This window comes from Notechis scutatus, chromosome 3 (genome assembly GCF_049901735.1).
Source record: "Notechis scutatus isolate UNSWTSFEM ecotype Mainland chromosome 3, rNotScu1.2, whole genome shotgun sequence".
In the NCBI taxonomy this organism is placed as follows: domain Eukaryota; kingdom Metazoa; phylum Chordata; class Lepidosauria; order Squamata; family Elapidae; genus Notechis; species Notechis scutatus.
The window spans coordinates 88,636,333-88,660,524 of record NC_142011.1 but is presented as its reverse complement, the minus strand read 5'-3'; the positions used below and the strand labels follow the sequence as shown (position 1 = coordinate 88,660,524).

Below are 24,192 nucleotides of genomic sequence, written 5' to 3'. Positions count from 1 at the left end.
CTTAGCTTTTAGGGAAACTCATAGATGATTATTCAGAAATAAGCCTTCCCTATGCTGATTCCCTCCAGGTATCTTGGATTCATCCAGGGAATTCTGGGATTTGAAGTCCAATACCCAGAGTGAGGCAGTTATGGAAAGCTGCTCCAAAAGAACTCATCAAACACAATTTGGCTTATCTATTTATATTATGCTTGATTGATTCATATCCTGCCTTTTGTACAGGAGTGAAAGGCAATGTTCATTGTGCGCCTTATACCATACTGCTTTGTATTGGTGTCATGTTTAACACACAGTCTGAAGTTTTCTAAACGCACGTTTGGGACTGAAACCTACTGAGATTGTTGGGTCTTTCTCCCAGAGTTGTATAACATGAAGCTGCAAATAGAAAATTTTTAGCATACACGTTCATGGTCTAAACGGGTGACAAGTATCATAAAACTCAAGGTACAATTTTCAATAAATACTTTTGTCCTAAAGCAACTGCCTTGCTTGAAGATGATTCAGAAAAGTAGTGGCAAAAAAACCTATTCCTATCTGTATCCTCTCTAACAATATTGTCATTTTTCGTGCAAGAGAGGCTCTCAGTCATAGGTAACCTTCTTCAAATAAGGACTGATAAATGCTTTGATCTAGATGTGATGTGTCAGCAAAAAAAAACATCTGGTGAACAAGACAGAACATTCAATTGAAAACAGTTTGTCTGTTTTTGTTTACTAAATGCGTGGTCTGTTTGGAAGTGAGTTTACATTTAAAGGCTCTCATTATAGAAGTTGCCGTGTAATGAAGACATGATTGTACATATTGGCAAAAAGGTGTACAAAAACAAAGATGTCAAATCTCATCTCTTTGCAATGATAGACTGTAGAAATATTAACAACATTAACAAGCACACTTTGGATGGAAAAGTTTTTGCCTACAAATGCCTTTGCTAGATCCTATTATCTTTTTCCTGTATACAAGTTAGAAATTCAGGGAGTTGCAATCTCGGTACATTGAGAGTCATCAAACTGGGGAAGGATAGCGTAGCTCCTAAAGCAATATGACAATACCTAATTTTGAGTTACTTCGTTTTCCAACAGAAGTAAAGTTTATCCTATATCAAGAACCCTGATAAACACAGAAGAAAACTTCCTTTGCAGGAATGAGGTGAGTTCAACCAAATGGGATTCCTCTCTAGATTGCTTTTCATGCATTTTAGAAATTAAAACATTATTTGTTTCTAATGCCTAGAGAAAAAACAGAGCATTGTTCATGCTTAAATATTTAGAAATGTTACTGCTACTTGGCTTCCTATACAGAGATATTTGGATTGAGTTGATAAACCACGGTATATACATCATTTATATATTAATTATCAGTCACTTAATCCACTGCATAAACTCTTCATTGAAAATTATGAACCATAATGCACCATGCTTGTCTGCTGCAGAGGCAGATGTTTTTTAAATGTCCCACGTTTAGGCCTCAGAGAGGGTGATTCTCCCAAAGTTACTCAGCCCACACTCATGCCTAAAGAGTATTAGAACTTGGTTATCTCTACTCCTAATCCAGAAACACTTTAATCATCACAAAGTTGAACATTTATTTTAGCAGGTGGTACTTCGTTTTAAATTTATTTCTTAGCTTTACCTCTTGTCTTTCCTCTTAAGAGTTAGATGAAAAAGTCTTATATCAATATATATCTTTATTTTATCTTCATAAGAGATAAAAGAGATCATGAAACAGGTAGATGAGGGAGAATGGTATTGGCCCAATCAGTTGAACATTGGCTTCCCCATCCTGACAAACGCTTGAACTACTATATTGTACTATTTCTTAATATTTGGGAGTTGATACTTAACTGAGTTATTAAATTATCACTTCAGTTATAATCTATATGAATGGACTGGGTTCAGATAACACATTAAGCCACCAATATATATATATATATATATATATATATATACATATACATACATACATACATATATATATATATATATATATATATATATATATATATATATATATATATATATATTTTTCTTAAGTTTTCGCGGTACTTACATGTATGGTGTTCGGCTTGGTTCGGGTATTTTCCCACGTCATTGTAGTTCTTTTAAAGTTGTAGCAACGTTTCGGCAGAATCTCATCTGCCATCTTCAGGCTTCTGTATTGTGTCCGTCTGTGGGTCAGACTTTTACAGTGGTTTCAGATTTAAATTTGGGGCAGCCTATTGCTGTGCCAGAATGGTTTTTCTTCATCCTGATTGGTTGGGAGTCTTGGTCTGTGTTTATTGGTCTCGGAGTTTGCTGTGTTCTGCTTGATTGGTGTCTCTAATATCTTCTGTCTGTTTTTGGCTCTTTTGTATCTTGATTGGCTGGCAGCATTGTGTTACTTTAATGGAGGTCTTTAGTGCAGCTTGGCTTGGGTAAATGGGCGGCTATCATTAGTTAGGAAGCTGGGTTTCATCTGGGTGCCTGGTTGGGGTGTGTTTGAGCTGGAGGTATCAGGGGGATCTGTTTGTGCCCAGGTGTTTGCCTGGCTTGTGGTGTGGAGATTTTGTTTGTGAGTGCAGGTTTCCAAATGATTGACAGCCTGGTGGAATCAACTTCAATGGCACCAAAACCCTGGCCACTATGGAAAACCCTAGCCACAGAGTCATCAGAGAAGCCATAGAGATTGAAAAAAGACCAGAAAGCATGAACAGAAGAGATGATTCCACCAGGCTGTCAATCATTTGGAAACCTGCACTCACAAACAAAAAATCTCCACACCACAAGCCAGGCAAACACCTGGGCACAAACAGATCCCCTGATACCTCCAGCTCAAACACACCCCAACCAGGCACCCAGATGAAACCCAGCTTCCTAACTAATGATAGCCGTCCATTTACCCGAAGCCAAGCTGCACTAAAGACCTCCATTAAAGTAACACAATGCTGCCAGCCAATCAAGATACAAAAAGAGCCAAAAACAGACAGAAGATATTAGAGACACCAATCAAGCAGAACACAGCAAACTCCGAGACCAATAAACACAGACCAAGACTCCCAACCAATCAGGATGAAGAAAAACCATTCTGGCACAGCAATAGGCTGCCCCAAATTTAAATCTGAAACCACTGTAAAAGTCTGACCCACAGACGGACACAATACAGAAGCCTGAAGATGGCAGATGAGATTCTGCCAAACGTTGCTACAACTTTAAAAGAACTACAATGACGTGGGAAAATACCCGAACCAAGCCGAACACCATATATATATATATATATATATATATATATATATATATATATATATATAGCCAAGGTTTAAAGAAACAAAGAACTGCTAGATTTTTAATCTAATTCACCATGTTATATGAACTCGGCAGTTAATAAACTTATGCAAAAGTTAAAACATTTTCTAAAACAGAGGCCCCCAACCTTTTTGTGCCACGGTCCGGTACCGGCATCACAAAATGATCCATGGCCCGGTACCAGCATCAGCACGCATGACAAGGCAAGGCGAGCCGAGCGACCGGCCAGCCAGCCACCCCCGCTTCTCCCGCCACCTTCAATTCCTCCTTTGTACCTTTGTCGATGGGCTTCGCTTTCGGCTCGGGACGGTCGCTCGGCTCGCCTTGCCTTGGGTGCTGAAAGAATCCTCGCGCCTTAGTTTCATTCAAGCCCCCTTTGATGAAACTAAGGCGCGAGGATTCCTTCAGGACCCAACGCCACTTTCCAACCGGAAAAGCTCACCCGGAAGCACTTTCTCGTCAAACAAGATGGCGGCGCCCAGCAAACCGGCGGCCCGGTAGGAAATGTTCCACGGACCGGTGGTTGGGGACCCCTGTTCTAAAAGATGTTTCCACAATTGCTATGGGCAACCTTCCCAATCCAGCATTCTTCAGATATGAAAGGATTATAACATCTGGAACAATCAATACATATGGGAGTTATAATTGTACACATCTAAAGTATACCAGGTTAGAAAGAACTTGGACACATTATAGAATCTGTATCTTTGTTTCATGTGTAACTTTGATGTGTTATCATCCGTCCTTTAGAAGCCAAGATTGCTTACCATCCTAGTATACCCACAACATGTAATATGATCTTCAGTAGCTCACAAGAGCTTTTCATTGGGCATGGGTTTGTGAGAATTCTTCATTATACATGTGCCCAATTAAGTTTCCCATTTATTAGTAGTACATGTATAATGAAGGACACTGCATTGCACTGTAATGTCAAGTTAGTTTGAAATTTGTCGTTGGTCCTGATTGGAAGATTACTGACTGATCTGCTGTTTATTTTGTCACTGTGTTTTTGCAAGAATGCATATTTCTTTATCCAGTGGTTGAAAGTCTGAGGATTCCCCCAGTGTTTCTCAAATGTCTCTAGAAATTTACCCCAAAGTTTGGGTTACTGATTCCACAGCTCCTTGTTGTTGTACTTAGTGTATACATGCTTATCATGTTTTGTTAGTAAGTGATGTTGGTGTTACTGCCTTTGAGTCATCTTCATGATAACTTATGCCTTTCTTACAAGTTGTGATGCTTTGGCCTTTCAAACTGTTTACTATTGCAAAACTGAGATCCCCCCTTCCTGTGTATTATAGATACAGAACTAAAGTGATGTACAAACCAGCATTAAATATCACTCAGCGAAGTGTCTGTTCTCATATTGCAGTTGTGAAGTGAAGAAGTAGATTGGGATATACTAAATTATTGTTTTAATACCAACATAAAAACATCCTCTCTTTTTTCTTCCAAATGAGGCTTAGAGAAGGAAAGACTTAAGGAATCAAAGTTGGTTTTCTTTTAGAGAAAAGACTGCAGTTTCAATTTTTATACAAAGTAAAAATGAACTTGTATCTGTCCTTTGCCTTAAGTGAACAGTGTCCCTTTTGTCTAAATTGTTGCATTGCATTGTAAGCTTGAAATCCATCCAATGTTGTCCTACATTACTGCACTGTTACGAGCTTTATTCCTTGTTATTGTTGTCAAACTTCATTCCTGAATTCATCAGTAAGTCTTAGCTCTCCACTAGAATAAAACTGAAAAACTAATCTTGTCCCAATGAATACAGAGATTGTGAAGATGTAGCTAGTCTGTGCCCAGGTTTACTGAAAATGTAATGTGAAGATTAGAGTTGCAGGGATTCCTGGGGATTGTTGATGGTGATTTGTACCGTTGTTATCATTGACAGATCCTGAGCACAAAAGCTGATTGTCAAAAGTTTCAGCCTAGCAGGAGGTGGAACAGACTAAGTGGGCAAAAGCATATGTGGGTACAGTAGGGCAGGGGTCCTCAACCACCGGGCCGCGGACCGGTACCGGTCTGTGGAGCACTCTGTACTGGGCCGCAAAGAAAAAAAAATTAAAAAAAATGTCGGCTTTCTTCGCCTTTGGTGAATGCTGCTGGGATCGGGGATCAAGGACACAAATGAAAGAAGGGGAGGGAGGAAGCAACCGAAGCCTGTCCTGCTCTCTGGCTCAGCAGCTTCGGTTTCCTCCCGCCTCGTTCCTCTCTCAGTCGCTCTCTCGCTGCTCCACCAGCCCAGGAAGAAACTGCTTCAAAGAAGCCGGGGGTGGCTTTTCCTGTCGCCGCAGCTCCTCCGAAGCGCCCGTTTACCCCCACCCCGCCCGCCCGCGCTTCAATTCAGTGCTCCGTTCTGCCTGCCTGCCTGCCTTCGTTTGGGAGCAGCTTCGGCTGAGAATAATAACTATTCGCCTCTTTTTATCAGCCGCTGCTCCGAAACGAAGGCAGGCAGGCAGGCAGGCAGGCAGAACGGAGCACTGAATTGAAGCGCGCGCGGGCGGGCGGGGTGGGGGTAAACGGGCGCTTCGGAGGAGCTACGGCGACAGGAAAAGCCACCCCCCATCCCCCCGGCTTCTTTGAAGCAGTTTCTTCCTGGGCTGGTGGAGGAGCGAGAGAGCGACTGAGAGAGGAACGAGGCAGACACCTGAGGGAGGGAGGGAGACACCTGAGGGATGGGGCTGAGGGAGGCAGGGCCGAGGCGCTCCCTGAACTTGGTGGTTTGCTGGCAGACGTTTATTACCCGACTAGGTAACAACATCAGATGTTACCTAGTCAGGTAATGAAACGTCTGCAAGCAAACCACCAAACTCGATTCCCCCGGTCCTTGAAAAAGTGTTTGTGCTTGAAACTGGTCCCTGGTACAAAAAAGGTTGGGGACCACTGCAGTAGGGGATTCAGTGAAGATACTCATGGTATCATTATTGATTAAGATCTATAGTGATTCAGTGCCCCCACCGTACAAAGCCTTTCAACATGTGGCATTTTGCAGTACTTACCCTCTAGCACTGCTGATATAATGGCAATGACTCAATTTGACATGCAATGCAGTAAGAAATTAGACTTTCCTGTTTTACATAGACAATGAAAAGAAGTGTTAATTTGAATATCAAACGCTTCAATAGATCTTAAATTATGTCTTATTTTTTAGAAATTAAACATCTTATTTAGGAACTTTGTTCTGCTTATTAAAAAAAAACTTCATCCAATATTTTATAATTGCTATTTTTGGGAAAAGGTTATTACATGTACAGTATAATTGTGAAACAAGATTTAATATTCTCAAATGTTTGTATTTTTCTGAATGATATTCCTTTGTATGGAAGTTGACACTAGAAGAAAAAAAATGGATTGTCTATATGCTTGACTTACAGCTAAAATACTAAAACAACTCTATGGTTTGTAGAGATTTTATTAGCAATATACAGATGAATTATTTACTAGGTTAGCTATTATAATGAAATATAGCTACCATGTATTAAAATGTATGTGTAGAATTTTCATTTTCTTGCAAGTACAGGACCTGCTTTTTTTTCAGAACAACAGAGTATTCATTTAGTGGTTGTGATAGGAATTCATCAACTAGCTTGTTGCCTGATCTAATGCTGTGGTTTGAGAGACAGTCACTGGCCCAAAGTCACCCAGCTAATGTTCATACCTAAGGCAGGACTAGAACTCAGGATCTCTTGATTTCTAGCCTGGTGCCTTAATCACTAGACCAAATTGGCTTTCAACCTAATATTGATTCATTGGTTTGGATAGGAATTGACTGATTGGCTTGTTGCCCAAGCTTGACATTATGGGCTGAGAGATAGAATATCCATGAATATTATATGCTTTGTATATTTTTATTCACCTGGCCACCTAGCATGTTGAAAGCATGCAAATGCGAGTAGATAAATAGATACCACTTCAGCCTCGGCATATAGTCATGCTGGCATGTGACAATAGAAATGTTTTTGGACAACACTCCAATTAGTAACGGAGATGAGCACCACCCCTAGAGTTGGACACGACCAGAAAGGGAAAACCTTTACCTTTATATTTGTTTTCCTTTCTTTCTAGATTGCTTTTGTTTTCTTTTTAACAACTTTGGCTTCCTCCCTCCTTTCCTCCCTTGTATTACATTTTACATTGATAAAAGCAAAACATGTTTCTAACAACAGTACAGAAGCTGGCATTGTGCAGATCACCAGTTCCTTCTATAAGACTTCTTTAGCCACAGTAAGAATCCCACTGTGATGGTAAAAAGCAGTTCACCATCTGATGAACGGATGTTTTGCAATCAGTAAACCATGGTAGGCATTTTGTAAGAACACCTACTGGTTGCTTTCAGAATTCTAAGTGGTTCCTACCTCAACAGCACTGTCTATCTCTGCTTATGAACACGAGCATTTTCTCTCCATTTTCTTTTTGGTTTAGCTTTTCATTTGTCTGGATTTTGCTCTTTAACTGTCCCATCCTCAGCCTGTTTTCTTGCTGTTTGATGGAGGCCTTGCTTTATTCATTGGACTTCATTTATTATATCTATATACCATCTTGATGTGGTTCAAAGCAGCATGCATTAGCTCTCCATCACAGATGTTGGTAGAGATGGGGCTTCAGCAAAAGTAACCAAATAAGCATCATAGCTCAAGTGAGGGTTTGAATCTAGATCTCTTTTTGCCTAATCTGATAATCTAATTATTAGATTACCTCAAAATTTCTTTTAAACTTCTCCTTTGATTTGAAGTGAGCACCTGAACCCTGAGCAGTCCCTTTTCGATGTTAGTCCCACTATTATTTAATCTAGATTATAACATTCTATAATTATGCATACATCTCCCCCCAAATGTTGCAGTGTATTGTCGCATAAATCTTTTTTGCATATAATTTTATGTAAGTTGTTCCTGCTCTGAAAATAGCATCCTGCTATTCCTCACTCAGCACATATTTGTTCAGATGAAAGTATTATGTATCTGTTAATTCATATGCACCCATTATGTACTCTTGAATCACCTTGGACCTTCATCAGTAAGCTATCTAAATATAAATTCTTACATCTTCCTTGAATAACTCTCCTTGATGAAGTAATACCAATGGTTTGGGACATAAAAGTGTACCTATTACTTAAAGTATTATGTGCCAAAGGCTAGTTTTTCTAGCACTGGCCCTTTGCCAGTTTTGTGTTATTTCCTCATTGATATCAAGAATGCCTGTTCTGAAATAATAGACTGAATGATGTACAGATAGTCGTCAACTTACGATTGGTTGCTTAGTGACCATTCAATGTTACAAGGGACCCAGAAAATGGGAATTATGCCCTGGTACATTATCACATTTTGAGTGCTTGGCAACCAGCCTGGATTTACATTTATTTGTACTGCCTCTTTGTGCTCTTTGCGACATTTTTGCCAGAAACTGACCTGGGTAGATTTGATTTAAATCAAGTCAATTTAAATCACAATTTAAATCACTAGTAAAAAGGCTTGATTTAAATCAATTCGATTTAAATCATAATTTTTAAAGAGCAACTGTCATCTCTGTCCTGCAGCGGCTTCTCCTCTGACCCGCTGTTGACTCTAAAGTCCCATTCACTTTAATGGGACAGTTGGTGATGCGGCAGTGACACAACAAGGTGAAGGACGTGGCGGGCAACAGGTGAGTGGATGCCCGCTAACAGATACTGCCATGATGGATCTGAAATGACAGGTACTCTTTAAATGTAAGGACTCATTTTTGCTGGTAGTTAAAAAATTTAATATTATTATTTGCAAACAAAATGAAGGTTTCCTATTTAGCTTGCAGAGCTTGGATTCATTGAATGAGTTTTAAATTTTGCAGAATATACAGCCTTATTCTACATACCTAAGCTCCATTTCATGCTGAATAAACTAAAGTATTAATGTATCTTAAGTAGAACATTATCTTTAGATAGATTTTTACTCCAAAAGCATTTTATTAAAATAAATTTGATAAAAATAATAAAAAATCTGATTTAAATCAAAAATCTGACTTTTTTTTTTTTTTAAAAAAAAATCATTTATTTTTATCCACTCTGAAACTGATATTTACTTCCGGTTTCTGACAAAAAACAGGCCATAAGTGAGTATTGGGTTCACTTAAAGTTCACATAATGACTGCTACAAAAATGGTTGTAAAATCAGTTCTGGTTACATGGTGACTGGCAATTTATGACCAAAATTGTAAATGCAGGCTAGTTGCCAATTAGAGTTGTAAGTTGAGGACTACCTATATTGCTTTATATTACAAAGGGGCTGGGAATCTATAGAATCCAAACATAGTAATGAAGAACATCCCACATAAATAATAGTGTCGTTCCAGCATCTATATTGAATTTCCATGATTTAATGCAATTTCTGCTCCACTATTTCAGAACCATTCCAGGAATATACTGGTGGGAATAAATTTATGAAGTAGTCCCCAAATCTAACTAGGTCATCTTTGATCAGTTATAGACTGTAAAATTGAATGATTGCTTAAAATGGTCCAATTCATGTTCCAGATGGATCTGGATGTCTTGCTGACTATTCTTGAGAATTTTTTTGCCTCTAACAGCAATAACTTTTGCACCCTGTGGTCTGTGGACTATATCCAGGGCCCAGGAAGTTGACATTATCAGTGCAGTCATTACTTTGGATCTTTATCTGATCTTGATTATGGATGTGTGTTCAGCACTATGTGATAAGAGAAACCAAGCTGAAATTAAACTCAGGCAAGAAGAAGATGCTATTATTAATAAAGAGGAAAGTAGAACTGCAGAACTGAAGCAAAGTCTACTTTAGGTGGAGCTGTGCTCTCATATAAGGAGCTTATCTACTGTTTGAGAATACTCTGTTTCATTCCCAGCTATAATTAAATATGTAGGGGATGGTTATGACCAGGAGTGTGTTTACACAACTATCAAGTGATACATTAATTACAACTCTTTCTAAGCTCCTTGGATTTGGTGACAGTCATCCTTGTTTTAGTTGCAATCTATTGTGACTATTGCAGTGAGCTGGAAAAGTGTCTGGAAATTAAAATAGGTGTAAAAAAATGCAAAAATTCAGGTATCATATACTTATATTAAAGAATCTGCACGTGCCCAATCTACCCATTATCTGTTGGGCACAACTTAAGATGTTAGTGTTGATTGTTAAAAATCTGACTAGACGACCTACAAGGTCCCTTCCAACTCTGATTATCTGTATTTGGTAAACAACTTGGACTTAAGAATGAACACCTCTCCTGCTATGAATGTGCCTGATAACATAGACCGGTAACAGAGAGAGTTTTGAATATATGTCAGTGACTAAAGTGTGAACACTTGATATATGGGAGAGGGGCTTCCCTGTGGTTCCCAGATAATGGGATGCTCTTACTCTCTGAATATTTAGAAAATAGCATGGCTGTATTAATTTCACAAATCCTTTAAAATATTAGTTGATTTTAATGCCATGTTTTATTTTTTTATATTTTCATTCAAGTTATTGCAAGGCATATCGACGTATAAGGAGAATGATTCAGTATATATTTAATAAATAAATGTGCAGATTGACCTATCCTTGGTTTATTGCTTTATTACTGGATACGGTATGCAGGTCATCAGACTAAGTTGAAGTTACCTTGGTTGGGAGGAATGTCAGTCTTGATGACTAGTAAACTACTCATGACCAATAATGTGCTCAAATGTGAGAAGTGAGTATGCTATTAGTAAGCCACCAAAAGATCAGGAGAACCGTTCATCTCAGGTGGCTGAAGGTCATCTACAAGCATGATTAATGTCATGAAGTCCAACTAAAACAGTCCAACTCAAGCTGTACAATCAGACCTGGTCTTCTATACAGTTGAAGAATTGTGCAGTTGTTAGATTATATTTTGGATATGGCAAGATGGAATGCTTTGCTTTCATTTCCTAAATTTCAAGCAGCCAACTTAAAGAAACTGCTTAGTTTGTGTTAGTGTTAATTTTGTATGTAGCATTGTATGATCATGAATGATTGACTAACTTTAACCTCTTTTTTTAAAATACTTAAGGTTTTACCATACCTGCAAGCTCCCTGGAAGAATTATGGGTATCCGGCTACTCCACTTTTCTTCTATAGTGATTTTTTTGCTGCTTCTGGTGGCAGGTGCATTAACAGCTTTACTACCTAATATTAAGGAAGATAAAATGCTCACTCTGCGAAGGGAGAGAAAATCCCAAAGCCAGCTGGCTTCAGATTCATTTACTCTTATTATGCAGACATACAATAGAACAGACTTACTCTTGAAGCTTTTAAATCACTATCAAGCCATGCCTCATCTGCAAAAAGTGATCGTTGTGTGGAATAATGTTGGGGAGAAAGCACCTGAAGAAACATGGAATACTTTGGGACCTCATCCTGTCCCTGTCGTCTTCAAAGTGCAAACAGTAAATCACATGAGGAATAGACTTCAGGTTTTCCCAGAGCTGGAAACAAAAGGTAAGTATTGTCTCTCTTATTATCTCATTCTGCCTCCCCATCAGTAATGATTACAGCTTCTAGTGCAATAAAGGGGTTATTGATGAAAGGGAAGAGTTAGTAATGAATAATTCATGCAGGAGACAAGGTATGTGAGAAAGACCTTGAGAAAAGGGATGAAGGAATGCCCAGATCAGGGGTGTCAAATTTGATTTTATTGAGGGCCGCATAGAGGATTGTATTTGACCTCGGAGGGCTGGAGTGGGCGTAGACAGGATGGGCATGGCCAGCTTGAGAACACTTGTGTCGGTGGCGTCCTTTGCTGTTTTCAGGGCGGCCCTGCAGGCCAGATCTAAGCAATCCCTTGAGCCTTGAGTTTGGCACCCCTGGCCTAGATAATGATTAAATAAGATACACCAGGTATGCTGGAGCTCCATAATAGGCACAGAAAGAATGGACCTTCCCTCCAAACTTCTCAGACTGTAAGAGACAACAGGAAATTTGTACGGGTAGTCCTCAACTTACAACAATTCACTTAGTGACTGTTCAAAGTTACAACAGCACTGAAAAAAGTCACTTATGACCCTTTTTCACATTTATGATTGTGATGACCCGTACTCTCTCAAAATAACCCAAAACATATATTAAAGTCCGGTAAAGCCTTCAACTTAATTTCACTGTTTTATTAGGTAAAAAGGCACAGTTTAAAGTCACAAAAGTAAATAAGGAGGCAAACAGAAAACCAAAACAAACCGCATTGATTAGAGTTCTGAAGCAAGCGAGATAACTAATTATAAACTCCAGGAAAATAGCTGAGAAAAGTCCATGGGAAGAACGCCAGCAAAGATAAGCCTCTTTCAAGGTGAACACTAATTGACTTCAGCAATTCTAACTGCGCAGTTGGAAACTTATATACATAGCTCTCACCTGCAAGCCATGAGGAGGATCATGGTAATCTCCTCTTGAGTAGACCTTGCTATCCCCTGATCCTCTCCTCCCTGCGTGACCTAGGATGGATAGGGGATGGGCCTGGATCCTCCTCTGACTGCTCAGCCGGCCTCTGCCCTTCCCCAGCCTCCTCTACCACCTCTGGAGCCACACTCCCACTCCCTGTTGGCTGTTCCTCCTCTTCCTCAGAGTCAGACTCCACCAGGGGCATGACACTATCCCCCCCTGCAAGGCCCCTTCTCCGGGACCAGGCAGACGAGGACGTTGAAGAAACCGAGCATGAAAGTCCTGGACCAAACGAGGAGCATGAACATCAGTGGCATCGACCCAGGTGAAGTCCTCTGGTCCATAACATTTCCATGCCACCAAATACTGAAATCGGCCCCGCAACTGGCGTGAATCTCAGATGCTATCCACTTCGTATTCCTCCTCTCCCAGTGGGGCTACTGGGGCCGGCTGTGATGGAGCCGGTCTGTGCGGACTGTCGGGCAAGGCAGGGACTAACAGGGAACGATGAAAAACAGGATGGATACGCATGGTCCGTGGCAGGGAGAGACGATAAGCCACAGGATTGATCACCGCCTCGACCGGAAAAGATCCCAAGTAACGGTGATCGAGCTTTTTCAATGGTCGCTTTGTTGGTAAATATCGAGTAGAGAGCCAAACCTGATTGCCGACTGCTAAAGGTGGAACATCGCAACGATGTTGGTCTGCAAACCGTTTATAGTCTTCCTTGGTTCTCTCTAGTTGATAGCGGACCATGTGGTGCATGGCTTTTAACTCCTGCAAAAATGTATCCACTGCCGGAACTGGGGAATCAGATGGAGCTAAAGGGGAAAGTCGTGGATGAAACCCATAGTTAGCAAAGAAAGGGGACACACGGGTTGATGCATGTTGAGCATTGTTATAAGCGAATTCCGCCACCGGCAGCACCTCCACCCAATTGTCTTGTTGAGTATGGCTGAAACAGCGGAGGTACTGCTCCAAAATAGCATTCACTCTCTCTGTCCCCCCATCAGTTTCGGGGTGATGAGCAGATGACAGACACGCCTGAACCTGCAGTTTCGAGAGTAGGGTCTGCCAGAAGCGTGCTGTAAATTGTACCCCCCGATCTGATACCATGTGGTCTGGTAACTCATGGAACCAGAAAACATGGGAGATAAACAATTAAGCCATTATCTTGGCTGATGAAAGACCCTCACACAGAATAAAGTGGGCCATTTTAGTCAACATATCCACCACCACCAAAATGGTTGTGGCACCATTCAATGGTGGTAAGTCAACAATGAAATCCAATGAAACTGCCCCCCACGGTCGTTTTGGCATGGGCAAGGGCTAAAATAGACCAGGGGCCGCACATGGAGCATACTTGGCTTGGCGACAGATCCTACAGGACGCCACATATCCCGACACATCATGTTTAAGTCTCGACCACGAAAATGTCCTAGAGATGAGGTGCAGTGTTTTGAACACCCCAAAGTGTCCTGCCACCAGACTATCATAACATTGACGTAGGATAAGGCCGCGAAGAGGACCTCCAGGCACATAAATGCGATCACGGAACCGCAACAAGTCCCCAATATACGCCAAGGAGTCTATTGTCTCCCATTCTCATTCAATTCTCAACGTCAAGCTGTCACAAATGGGTCCTGCCGCTGTGCCTCCTGAATCCTTACTCGAAGGTCCACAGGTTCCTCGGTGGCCGCAAACCACTCCCAACGGAATCACCGTCCGGGGCAAGATTTTATCCTCCCTTCGGGTATACTCAGGCTTCCGAGATAGGGCGTCGGCGCGTTGATTCCCTTCACTCGGAACATAGGTCACCCGGAAATCAAATCGAGCAAAGAATAAGGACCATCTCACCTGATGCTGGTTCAATGTCCGAGCTGTACGTAGGTGTTCCAAATTGCGATGGTCCGTCCGAACCTCGATTTGGTGATGAGCTCCTTCCAGCTGGTGCCGCCATGTCTCAAAACCAGCCTTAACTGTCAATAGCTCCTTGTCCCAAATCGTATAGTTGCGCTCTGGAGCTGACAACTTCCAGGAATAATAAGCGCACGGGAACAAGGTGTCTGCGGGAGCATAGGCCTGGAGGAGCACTGCACCAACAGCCACATCGGAAACATCTGTTTCCACCAGAAATAGCTGGCCTGGATCAGGGTATTTGAGGATAGGCTCAGAAGCAAAGGCAACTTTCAACGCCTCGAAAGCTGCCTGCTCCTCAGCACCCCAATGGACCTTCTCCCCCTTCTTGAGCAGATTAGAAAGGGGAGCAATCAAGGCAGCAAAGCAGGGAATAAATGTGCGGTAGTAGTTTGCAAACCCCAACAGTTGTTGCACATCCTTAACCCACTGTGGAGGTTCCCACTCCTGCAACGATTGAATTTTTCCAGGTCCATTTCCACCCCAGCAGGTGAAATACGATGTCCCAAGAAGTCAATCGTGGTTTGTGCAAACTGACACTTCTCACGTTTAGCAAACAGGTGGTTATCACACAAACGTTGCAACACTAGCCCCACATGCTGCCAATGTTCCTGCAGGAAGTCTGAGTAAATCAAAATGTCATCTAAATAAATGACCACGAATTGTTCCACAAATCACAAAACATCATGCATGAAATGCATGAACACAGCTGGGCATTGGTTAATCCAAAAGGCATCACGGTATACTCAAGATGCCCGTACCTCGTCCTGAAGGCTGTTTTCCACTCGTCCCCTGCATGAATGTGAACCAGATTGTAGGCCCCACACAAATCCAACTTCATAAAGATCTTAGCTTGACGAACAGCCACGCAATCAGTTCAGGGATGAAGGGAAGTGGGTACCGATTCCTCACTGTGATTGCATTCAACTTGCGGTAATCACAACACAAACGGAGCTCCCCCGATTTCTTTTTCACAAAAAGCACCGGTGAAGCCAATGGGGAGGTAGAAGGTCGGATAAACCCTTTCCATAGGTTCTTGTCAATAAAATCCCACAACACAGCCAACTCTGGTTCCGACAGGGAATATATCCGACCCACTGGCAATTTTGCATCAGGCAACAAGCCGATTAGACAGTCATACGCCCGATGCGGAGGCAACTGATCCGCCTCCTTCTCCCCAAACACATCAGCAAAGTCCACCGACTCCGCAGGTAGATCCAGGTCCACGGGCGTAGCCACACTCCCTGCACAGGAGCGCAAGCAATGGTTGGCACACTTCCTATCAAAGAACTGCACAGCTCCAGGCGACCAGACAATCTGTGGATCATGGGCCTGTAGCCACTCCAAACCCAGCACCATTGGAAAATGAGGCACTGCGGCAATGTAAAACATTGTTTCCTCCACATGCTGCCCAATACACATACAAAGGGTTTAGTTGCAGCAACCACAGGTCCTGAACGAAGGGGCCGACCATCAATCGCTCTCCACCATTACTGGTGGGGATACCTGTTGCTGAGGAATGAACCACTGCTTGACAAAATGAGCATCTATGAAATTGGTTGTGGCCCCTGAGTCGACCAGAGCTGGGATCTCCACCACTCCCACACCAGGCACACTTGCTGGCAACACAAGATGCTTCACCAATAGCGACTGTGGTGGAGATGTCAAAGGTGGCGAGGGTGGCAAGGTTGGTGAAGATGGTGGGCCTATGGACTTTACACCCCGACCTGCAGATCCCCATAGGCCGAGCGATGCTCGTTTCCCACCACCACAGGTGTCGCTGCTGTGGATGTCTTAACAGGACACTTGGCGCAAAATGGCCTTGATTGCCACAATAGAGGCATAAACCATCACGGCACGACGTCTATTCTTTTCTACTTGAGTCAGGCGCAACTCTCTCAAGTGAGCCGCGCCCTGCTCTGTTTGCTGTTTGGCTTCAAACAGGGTCCTCAAACATGGCCTGAAACTGATGGCAAAACTTGGCGTAATTGTCCAACACCTCGTTGTGCTGGGTCAGCAGGGGCGTCGCCCAATGTGCTGCATAGCCTGACAACAAACTAATCAAAAACCCCACCTTATCCCGGTCAGTGGGAAAGTCCTCAGGCCGAAGGCTCATATAAAGCTGGCACTGTCCAAAAATACTGGAAATTGGGCCAGTGAACCATCAAATTTATCTGGCACTGCCACTGGGCATTTTCGGCATGGCCGGGCAGCTTGCATTTGTGCCACCTGTGCAGTCAAAAGAGCCACTTGCTGGGTTAACTGGGCAATCTCTGCTCTGAGCTGATCCATGGTCACCCCACAAAAAGCAAAAATAAGTTGAAGGGGTGGCTGAAGTCAAAATGCAATGACCCGTAGTCTCTCAAAATAACTCAAAACCCAAAACATATATTAAAGTCCAGTAAAGCCTTCAACTTAACTTCACTGTTTTATTAGGCACAGTTTAAAGTCACAAAAGTAAATAAGGAGGCAAACAGAAAACCAAAACAAACCGCATTGATGAGAGAGTTCCGAAGCAAGCCAAGATAACTCATCATAAACTCCAGGAAAATAACCAAGAAAAGTCCATGGGAAGAACGCGAGCAAAGATAAACCTCTTTCAAGGTGAACACTAAATTGACTCCTGCAAATTCTAACTGTGCAGTTGCAAACTTATATACATAGCTCCCAGCTGCAAGCCACGAGGATGATCATGGTAATCTCTTGAGTAGACCTTGCTTTTCCCTGATCCTCTCCTCCCTGCGTGACCTAGGATGGATAGGGGATGGGCCTGGATCCTCCTCTGATTGCTCAGCCGGCCTCTGCCCTTCCCCAGCCCCCTCCACCATCTCTAGAGCCACACTCCCACTCCCTGTTGGCTGTTCCTCCTCTTCCTCAGAGTCAGTCTCCACCAGGGGCATGACAATGATTGTTGCAGCATCCCCGTGGCCACATGATCAAAATTCAGATGCTTGGCAGTTGACTCATATTTATGATGCTTGCAGTGTCCTGGGGTCATGTTTTTTTGCAACCTTCTAACAAACAACCTTCTAACAAACAGTGGGAAAGCCAGATTCCCTTAATAACTCTCTTACTAACTTAACAACTGCAATGATTCACTTAACTCTGGCAAGAAAGGTGGTAAAATTGGTCAAGATTCACTTAACAACTGTCTCACTTAATAAAAGAAATTTTGGAGGAGAAGGGTAAACCCTTCTAATTATGGTATGTTCATAGAGTATGATAAAAATATAGGTTGCAGCAATGTATGAACTCAGTTTATCCTTGAAATCATAAACGTTCTTACTACAGAATTAAGCCCTATTGAACAAAGCTGAATCCATTTGAATATAAAATCTTGAATTCATGTTGCACAGAACGAAACATGAACTTCTGTGATTGTTGGTATAATGAGATCTAGAGGTTTTTCACTCCTTATTCTTCACTTTGGGAGCAAGAGAACGTTTTAGCTGTTAATGACATATTTTAGGTTCTCCTGAATTTGGCAAAATCCTGCCAAAGGGCAACTGTGTTTTCCAGTCACCATGAATATTGTTCAATCTGTTGTAAGTATTTTGCTTGGTAAATGTAGGCACTCATTAAAATGCATTTTTCTCCATTCAGCTGTTTTGATGATGGATGATGATACCCTAGTTAGCGCCTATGACCTAGTTTTCGCTTTCTCCATTTGGCAGGTAATGTTAGCATTATGCTTTGCATGTTTATTTAGTACAAAAAGTGTTTTGAGTTATGTTACTGTACCGGTCTCCAAAGATCCTCTATGTACATCTACTTAGAAATTATACTTGCTTCAAGTCACATTTAGAAATTAGTTTCAAAGAAATACAGCATACGTAGAGGAGTTATTTTTCTTAAAATTGACAATTTTCAAAAATGCCAAGATCTTCTAAGAAGACTGCGATAGACACAAAAGGAATTCAGCTGTGTTTTGAAATTCAGATTTATGTCATATTTAACCAGCATACCAAAAGCCAAACTACACATGTGAAAATTTAACAGAGGGGCCAATTCTATATGTTTATTATGAGGTGCAAGAGACACATTTCCGCTGTATCAGTGGAACAACCATCATGTCTTTTAATTGCCGAGTCCGGAAAAGGAAAATACAGTAGAAAATACAGAAACAGTATGTACACTAACAACAGTCCCCAAAAACACTGTTAGTGACCAGTAGTTGTTGACCATGTAGGCAAAAACATCCATCCCTATAAAGAAAGAGTTAACGAGCTCCTGATGAAAGATTATCATAGAGGCCATAATCTACTAATCTTAAAAAGTGACTTTGCAACAATTCCACTTTTGCCAGTTGCCAAACTCTACATATATATCTGATGTTGTGTTCTGTCACATATCTATGAAGCATTGTGATGAACAAAACACGTACAATAAGGCAGGATGACACTTTGGATTCTAAGGGAGCAGGAGAGTGCAGCTCCCTGATAACAGCTACATCTTTTCCAAGGATTGCAAAGCTGCTTTTTGATCCCAGGAAAAGAAGTATTTGGCTTGAGGAATTGCAAACAGCTGCAATGCACACATGCCGCATTTCAATCAGAACTACTGCACAGAAGCCATACCAGATAGCTCGCTATCAGCCCTACTATGTAGAATAAACTAAGAAATCAGCTTCACAGAAAGGCTAAAACTGTTTTTATTGAGATTGGCTATGTCAATAAAAGAGCCTGACTGTGCTTTATTCCCCACTCCCTTGCTTTTATACTCATGAGAATTAAAGAGGTATCTGCCTGAGCCATTTCTTCATTTCTTTTGCCATGTTTTTCTACTTGCCCATTACTGGTAAAGGATGTGACCTGTTGAGAGAGAGTGGGAGGGAGAGGGGGATGGAGGGAAAGAGAGAGAGAGAGAGAATATTATCCTATTGAAGTCAACATACAGAATATAAAAATAAAGTGTCAGAATTTTTTCAAACTGCTTATCCATCAAACCCCCCTCCCCCCAAATCTCTTTCAATTGTATATACCAGCGGTTGCCAACCGGTGGGCTATGATAAAATTTTGGTGGGCCACAGAGAAATCTCACCCCCAGCACACCCCCACAAAACAATTAATCCAGGCTGCGCAGAAACACAAGGCTGCGCCACCCAGAAGGCCCGCGGGAACCCTCCTTACCCGGTAAACTTGCCTGCTAAATTGCTATTTTTCCTTTTTCTGACCATCATCTGTTCTGCTGTGCCGGGAGATTTAGATTAGCTAGGAAGCAGAAAATGGTTGGATTTCTTGCTTTCTAGCTAGTCTTTAGATCTTCGGCTCAGCACAGCCGAACCTCCCTTAGGACTGAAGGTTTGCTTGCAAGCAAATTCAGTGCAGACTCATGGCAAGCAACTTTGAGAGACTGAGCTAGCCGATGGCAGATAGATAGATCATTGAATGATACTGTGAGCAACTCAATCTGCCTGCTTTTCCTGATTTTGGGTAAAAGTTGCTCTTTTTTAATAAAAAAATCAATATTTATATAAATATTTATAATATTTACATACAAGCCATGCCCAGCCAGTCACATGACCACCAAGCCACACCCACAAATTTGGCCACACTCAGAGAACCGGTTAGTGGTCCCTGGGATCTAAAATTATGAGTTTGGTGATCCCTGAGGTCCAAAAGGTTGGCGATCCCTCGTATATACTGTATGTCTTTAAAATCTTCAGTATTGTATGTAATTGAGTCCAAAATTGTTTGGCCTTTTTTATACCAAGCATGATAAAATGTCCCTTCATCTTTGTTACACTTCCAGCATATGTTTTTGAAGAACCTTTCTAGTCAATTTTTTCCAGTCAATGTACCAACAATACAGCATTTTATAAAAATTCTCCTTAAGAGTATATATAATATTACTCTAAATTTCAGTTCTTTCAACTACAAATTCTCCCACTGATCCATGTGTATATTATAATGTTCTTAACAATAGCACTTAGACTTATATACTGCCCCATAATGCTTTACAGCACTCTCTGGGTAGTTTTACAAAGTCAACATATTGCCCCCAACTGTATGGGTCCTCATTTTACCAACCTCGGAAGGATGGGAATACTGAGTCAACCTTGAGCCTGTCAAGATCGAACTCCAGACAGTAGGCTGAATTAGCCTGCAACACTGCATTCAAATCACTGCACCACCATTTTAATCCATTATATCATGCAGTTCTTCTTTTATTCACATTCTACATTCTCCTTGACAAAGTTCTAATATATCACTCAATCATTTGTGTTTAATAATCATTTCTTTTATATAAAATGCTTCTGTGCTGAGACCAGGATGGTATTTTCGGGCAAAGCCTACATTTATATCTGTTCCATATTCTCAGTACATTTGACTCAAACAGAATTCATTACAGTTCTGCATGTATCTTGAGAGTTAGTATAGCATACAGATAGTCCTCGACTTACAACAGTTTGTTTAGTGACCGTTCAAAGTTACAGCCGCATTGAAAAAAAAGGGACATGGTCATTTTTTTCACAGTTACGATCTTTGCAGCATCCCCACAATCATGTGATCAAAATTCAGATGCTTGGCAACTGGCTCATATTTATGACCGTCGCTGTGTCCCAAGGATATATGATCTCCTTTTGTGACTTTCTGACAAGCAAAGTTAGTGGGAGAAGCCAGATTCATTTTACAACTGGGTTACTAACTTATCAACTGCAGTGATTCACTTAACAACCGTGGCAAGAAAGTTAAAAAGGGGCAAAACTCACTTAACAAATGTCTCCTTCAACAACAGAAATTTTCGGCTCAGTTGTGGTCGTAAGTCAAGAACTACCTGTGGTAACACCAGTTCTAAAAGTCAAGCAGACTTTAATTTAAACCTTACCTGTGCTATGATCTCCCTATGTCCTTTAATTGCAGCCTTTGGAAATTAATCATATTGATTCTTTTAAGATAGTTGTTAGGGTTACAGTAGATTATGAATTTGGGGCATTTTTGAATATGTGAATTATTATTTAAATTTGATTGGAGTTCCCCCAAAGACCAAATCTCTTCTGGATTTCTAGAAGGAATCTCGGTGCTCAGCCCGGGAACGAGATGCAGGAGGGGGAAAAAACTAATCCTGTTCTTTTATAATATAGCACAGAAGACACACAAATGGCTGTAGAATACATAGGCAAACTGGGGCCTATTGAGTCCATCAAGTATGCCAAAATAAAATCAGGGCTTTTTCTGAACTCTACTCTTCACCTTTTTAACTGTATGGCAGTTCTTCACGCAAACTGTGTTTAAATTTGCAGTGATAATAAATCTGATTGTGGGGAACATCTTACAAGCAATTCTTTTTTATGTATATTTTTGTTATTGGGTCATAAATCTTTTTTATTTGCAACAGGTGCCCTAGAGCAATATCATGACGTTTTTCTTTTCCTACAGCAATTTCCAGATCAGATTGTTGGATTTGTTCCCAGAAAGCACATCCCCAGCCCTGCGGGGATTTTCAGCTATGGGAGCTTTGAACTTCAGGGTCCTGTCATCGGCAATGGAGACCAGTATTCAATGATCCTAATAGGAGCTGCCTTCTTCAGCAGCGCGTATCTAGAACTTTTTCAAAAGCAGCCTGAAGCTGTGCACGCCATGATCGATGAAACTCAAAATTGTGACGATATCGCCATGAATTTCTTGGTAGCCAAGCATACTGGAAAGCCATCGGGTATGTTTGTGAAGCCAGTGGACATCAGGAATTTAGAAAAAGAAAGCAACAGCGGTTATTCTGGAATGTGGCACCGGGCAGAACACTTGCTACAAAGGTCCTACTGCCTTAATAAATTGGCTAGCATCTATGGCAACATGCCTTTAAAATATTCTAATATTATGATTTCCCAGTTTGGTTTTCCAAACTATGCTAATCACAAGAATAAAGTATAAGAATGTGCTCCAGTAAATGCTTCAATATGCTTCTCGGCAATTCAAATAATATATCAAGTAGGGAATTCTGTAAAATCTGTAGGGTTAAACATTATTTGGAGATTTGGGGATGTAAAGTCTGGGTGAAACATTCCATCTCTTATACTCAGCATGTGAAAGCTTTTTTTGTTTGCTATTTATCCCCATTTCAGATAATCTCCTCCCACCCCAAACACCTGAATGCAGATTGCCCCAGAAAGCTATGTCCATTCACATCATCGAAGTTGCAAATATACAGTTATCTCCAGCCACAATGTGTAAGCCAACAACCATTTTTCATTTTCAGCCTGCCTGTTCAAATATGCCAGTAAAAGGAAGCAAAGAATAAATTCTCCACAAAATTGTAGCATTTTTTTCTTCTTCTGTACAATGAGGCTATACTTGATTTATATAGCAGATATTACTCCAGTGATACTCAATAGTTCCACCTTCAGAAATAATGAAATATTTTCTGTGGAATAACTTGCAATAACATTTTCTTCCCCTATCCACAGCAAAATAATATTTTTAAAAAGCACATTGTGAAATATTTGACACAAATACATTATCTTGATCTTGAGACATATGAAGATTGCCCTCATCTTCCACTAATCTTTAATAAAAATTGTGTTAATTTTGAAAGCAGTGCTATTTTATGTCTTAAGCCAAGAGCTAAATAATTTGCAGTGGGTTTTTTTTAATATAATGATAAAATGTTTCTGAACTGATACAACTTACAATATCTACAGTATGTGAATATTCAATCTGAATTTTTTCTATATCTTTAAAATAATATAACAGTTTAATTCCTTGCCTATCGGTAAAAGCTAATAAAGGAAGTTACAAGATTGGGAAACTTTTCCATGCAAATCGTAATTCAAGACACAGAGAATACAGCACTTCTGACAGATATAGTAAAATTTGGAAAGGTCCTAGCATTTCAACTAGCTGCCTTCTCTGTAAACTACATATTTGTATATTCAAGAACAGCAATTGTGTTTTCAACTTTATATGTTCCATAGAGACAAAGTCTGAGATCTAGATATCCTATATAATTCATTTTTTTTTTTTTTTTGCTTTTCAAAGCATCAACCCTCCTGCATCCAAAGCTGTTCAATCCATATTTTAACATCCAACTTGTATATACTGAATATTTGCCACTACCAAAAGAACCCCCTATTTTATCTGTGCAATATTTTGATCAGATTAAAAAGATTAAGCGTAGATTACTATACAAAAGCTACAGCCAACATCTGCAACAGAGATCTGGGGCAGCTCACAGTATGTTGGCAGAACATAGAGGCGAAAGTAAGAAATTGTATCAAAGATTACTCACCCTACAATCAATCTGAGTTCAATTGCATTTTTTTTATTTGAATGCACATTTTTTTCAGGCTCATGTATCTGAAACTGGTGGCTTATTGCTGCTTTCAAAAAAAATTAAATGAATATTAGTATTTAGTTTGGGATTTGTGTTCATTCAGTTAGGCTTATTCTGTATCTGAGATTGTATATTTCTTTTCCTTCTGCTCAATAATTTTCAATCTGTTGAAAATATGTATGATTTAGAATTCAGTGATTCCTGGAGATGTAACTGCCTAGTTCAGTTGTACTTTGATGTATTTTGTAAATGCAAAAGTTGTGCATTTTTTTCTCTTTTATTGGGATTAGTTCTTTCATCTTTATTTTTTAAAAGAACTGCTAATAAAAATGTGTAATAATGAGAAA

At 40.7% G+C, this 24,192-nt stretch overlaps 1 protein-coding gene across 3 annotated transcripts in view; it reads left to right on the top strand.

Moving 5' to 3' along the window:
• Window positions 1-24,192, top strand: part of EXTL2 (exostosin like glycosyltransferase 2) — a 29,239-nt gene extending 5,047 nt beyond the window's left edge. For all 3 annotated transcript variants that reach the window (XM_026671785.2, XM_026671783.2, XM_026671789.2), the window contains exons 2-5: window positions 1,080-1,146; window positions 11,298-11,725; window positions 18,179-18,249; window positions 21,955-24,192. In XM_026671785.2, coding sequence (XP_026527570.1) covers window positions 1,142-1,146; window positions 11,298-11,725; window positions 18,179-18,249; window positions 21,955-22,446 — 996 coding nt within the window. In that variant the 5' untranslated portion in view covers window positions 1,080-1,141 and the 3' untranslated portion in view covers window positions 22,447-24,192. The remainder of the gene's footprint in view (window positions 1-1,079; window positions 1,147-11,297; window positions 11,726-18,178; window positions 18,250-21,954) is intronic.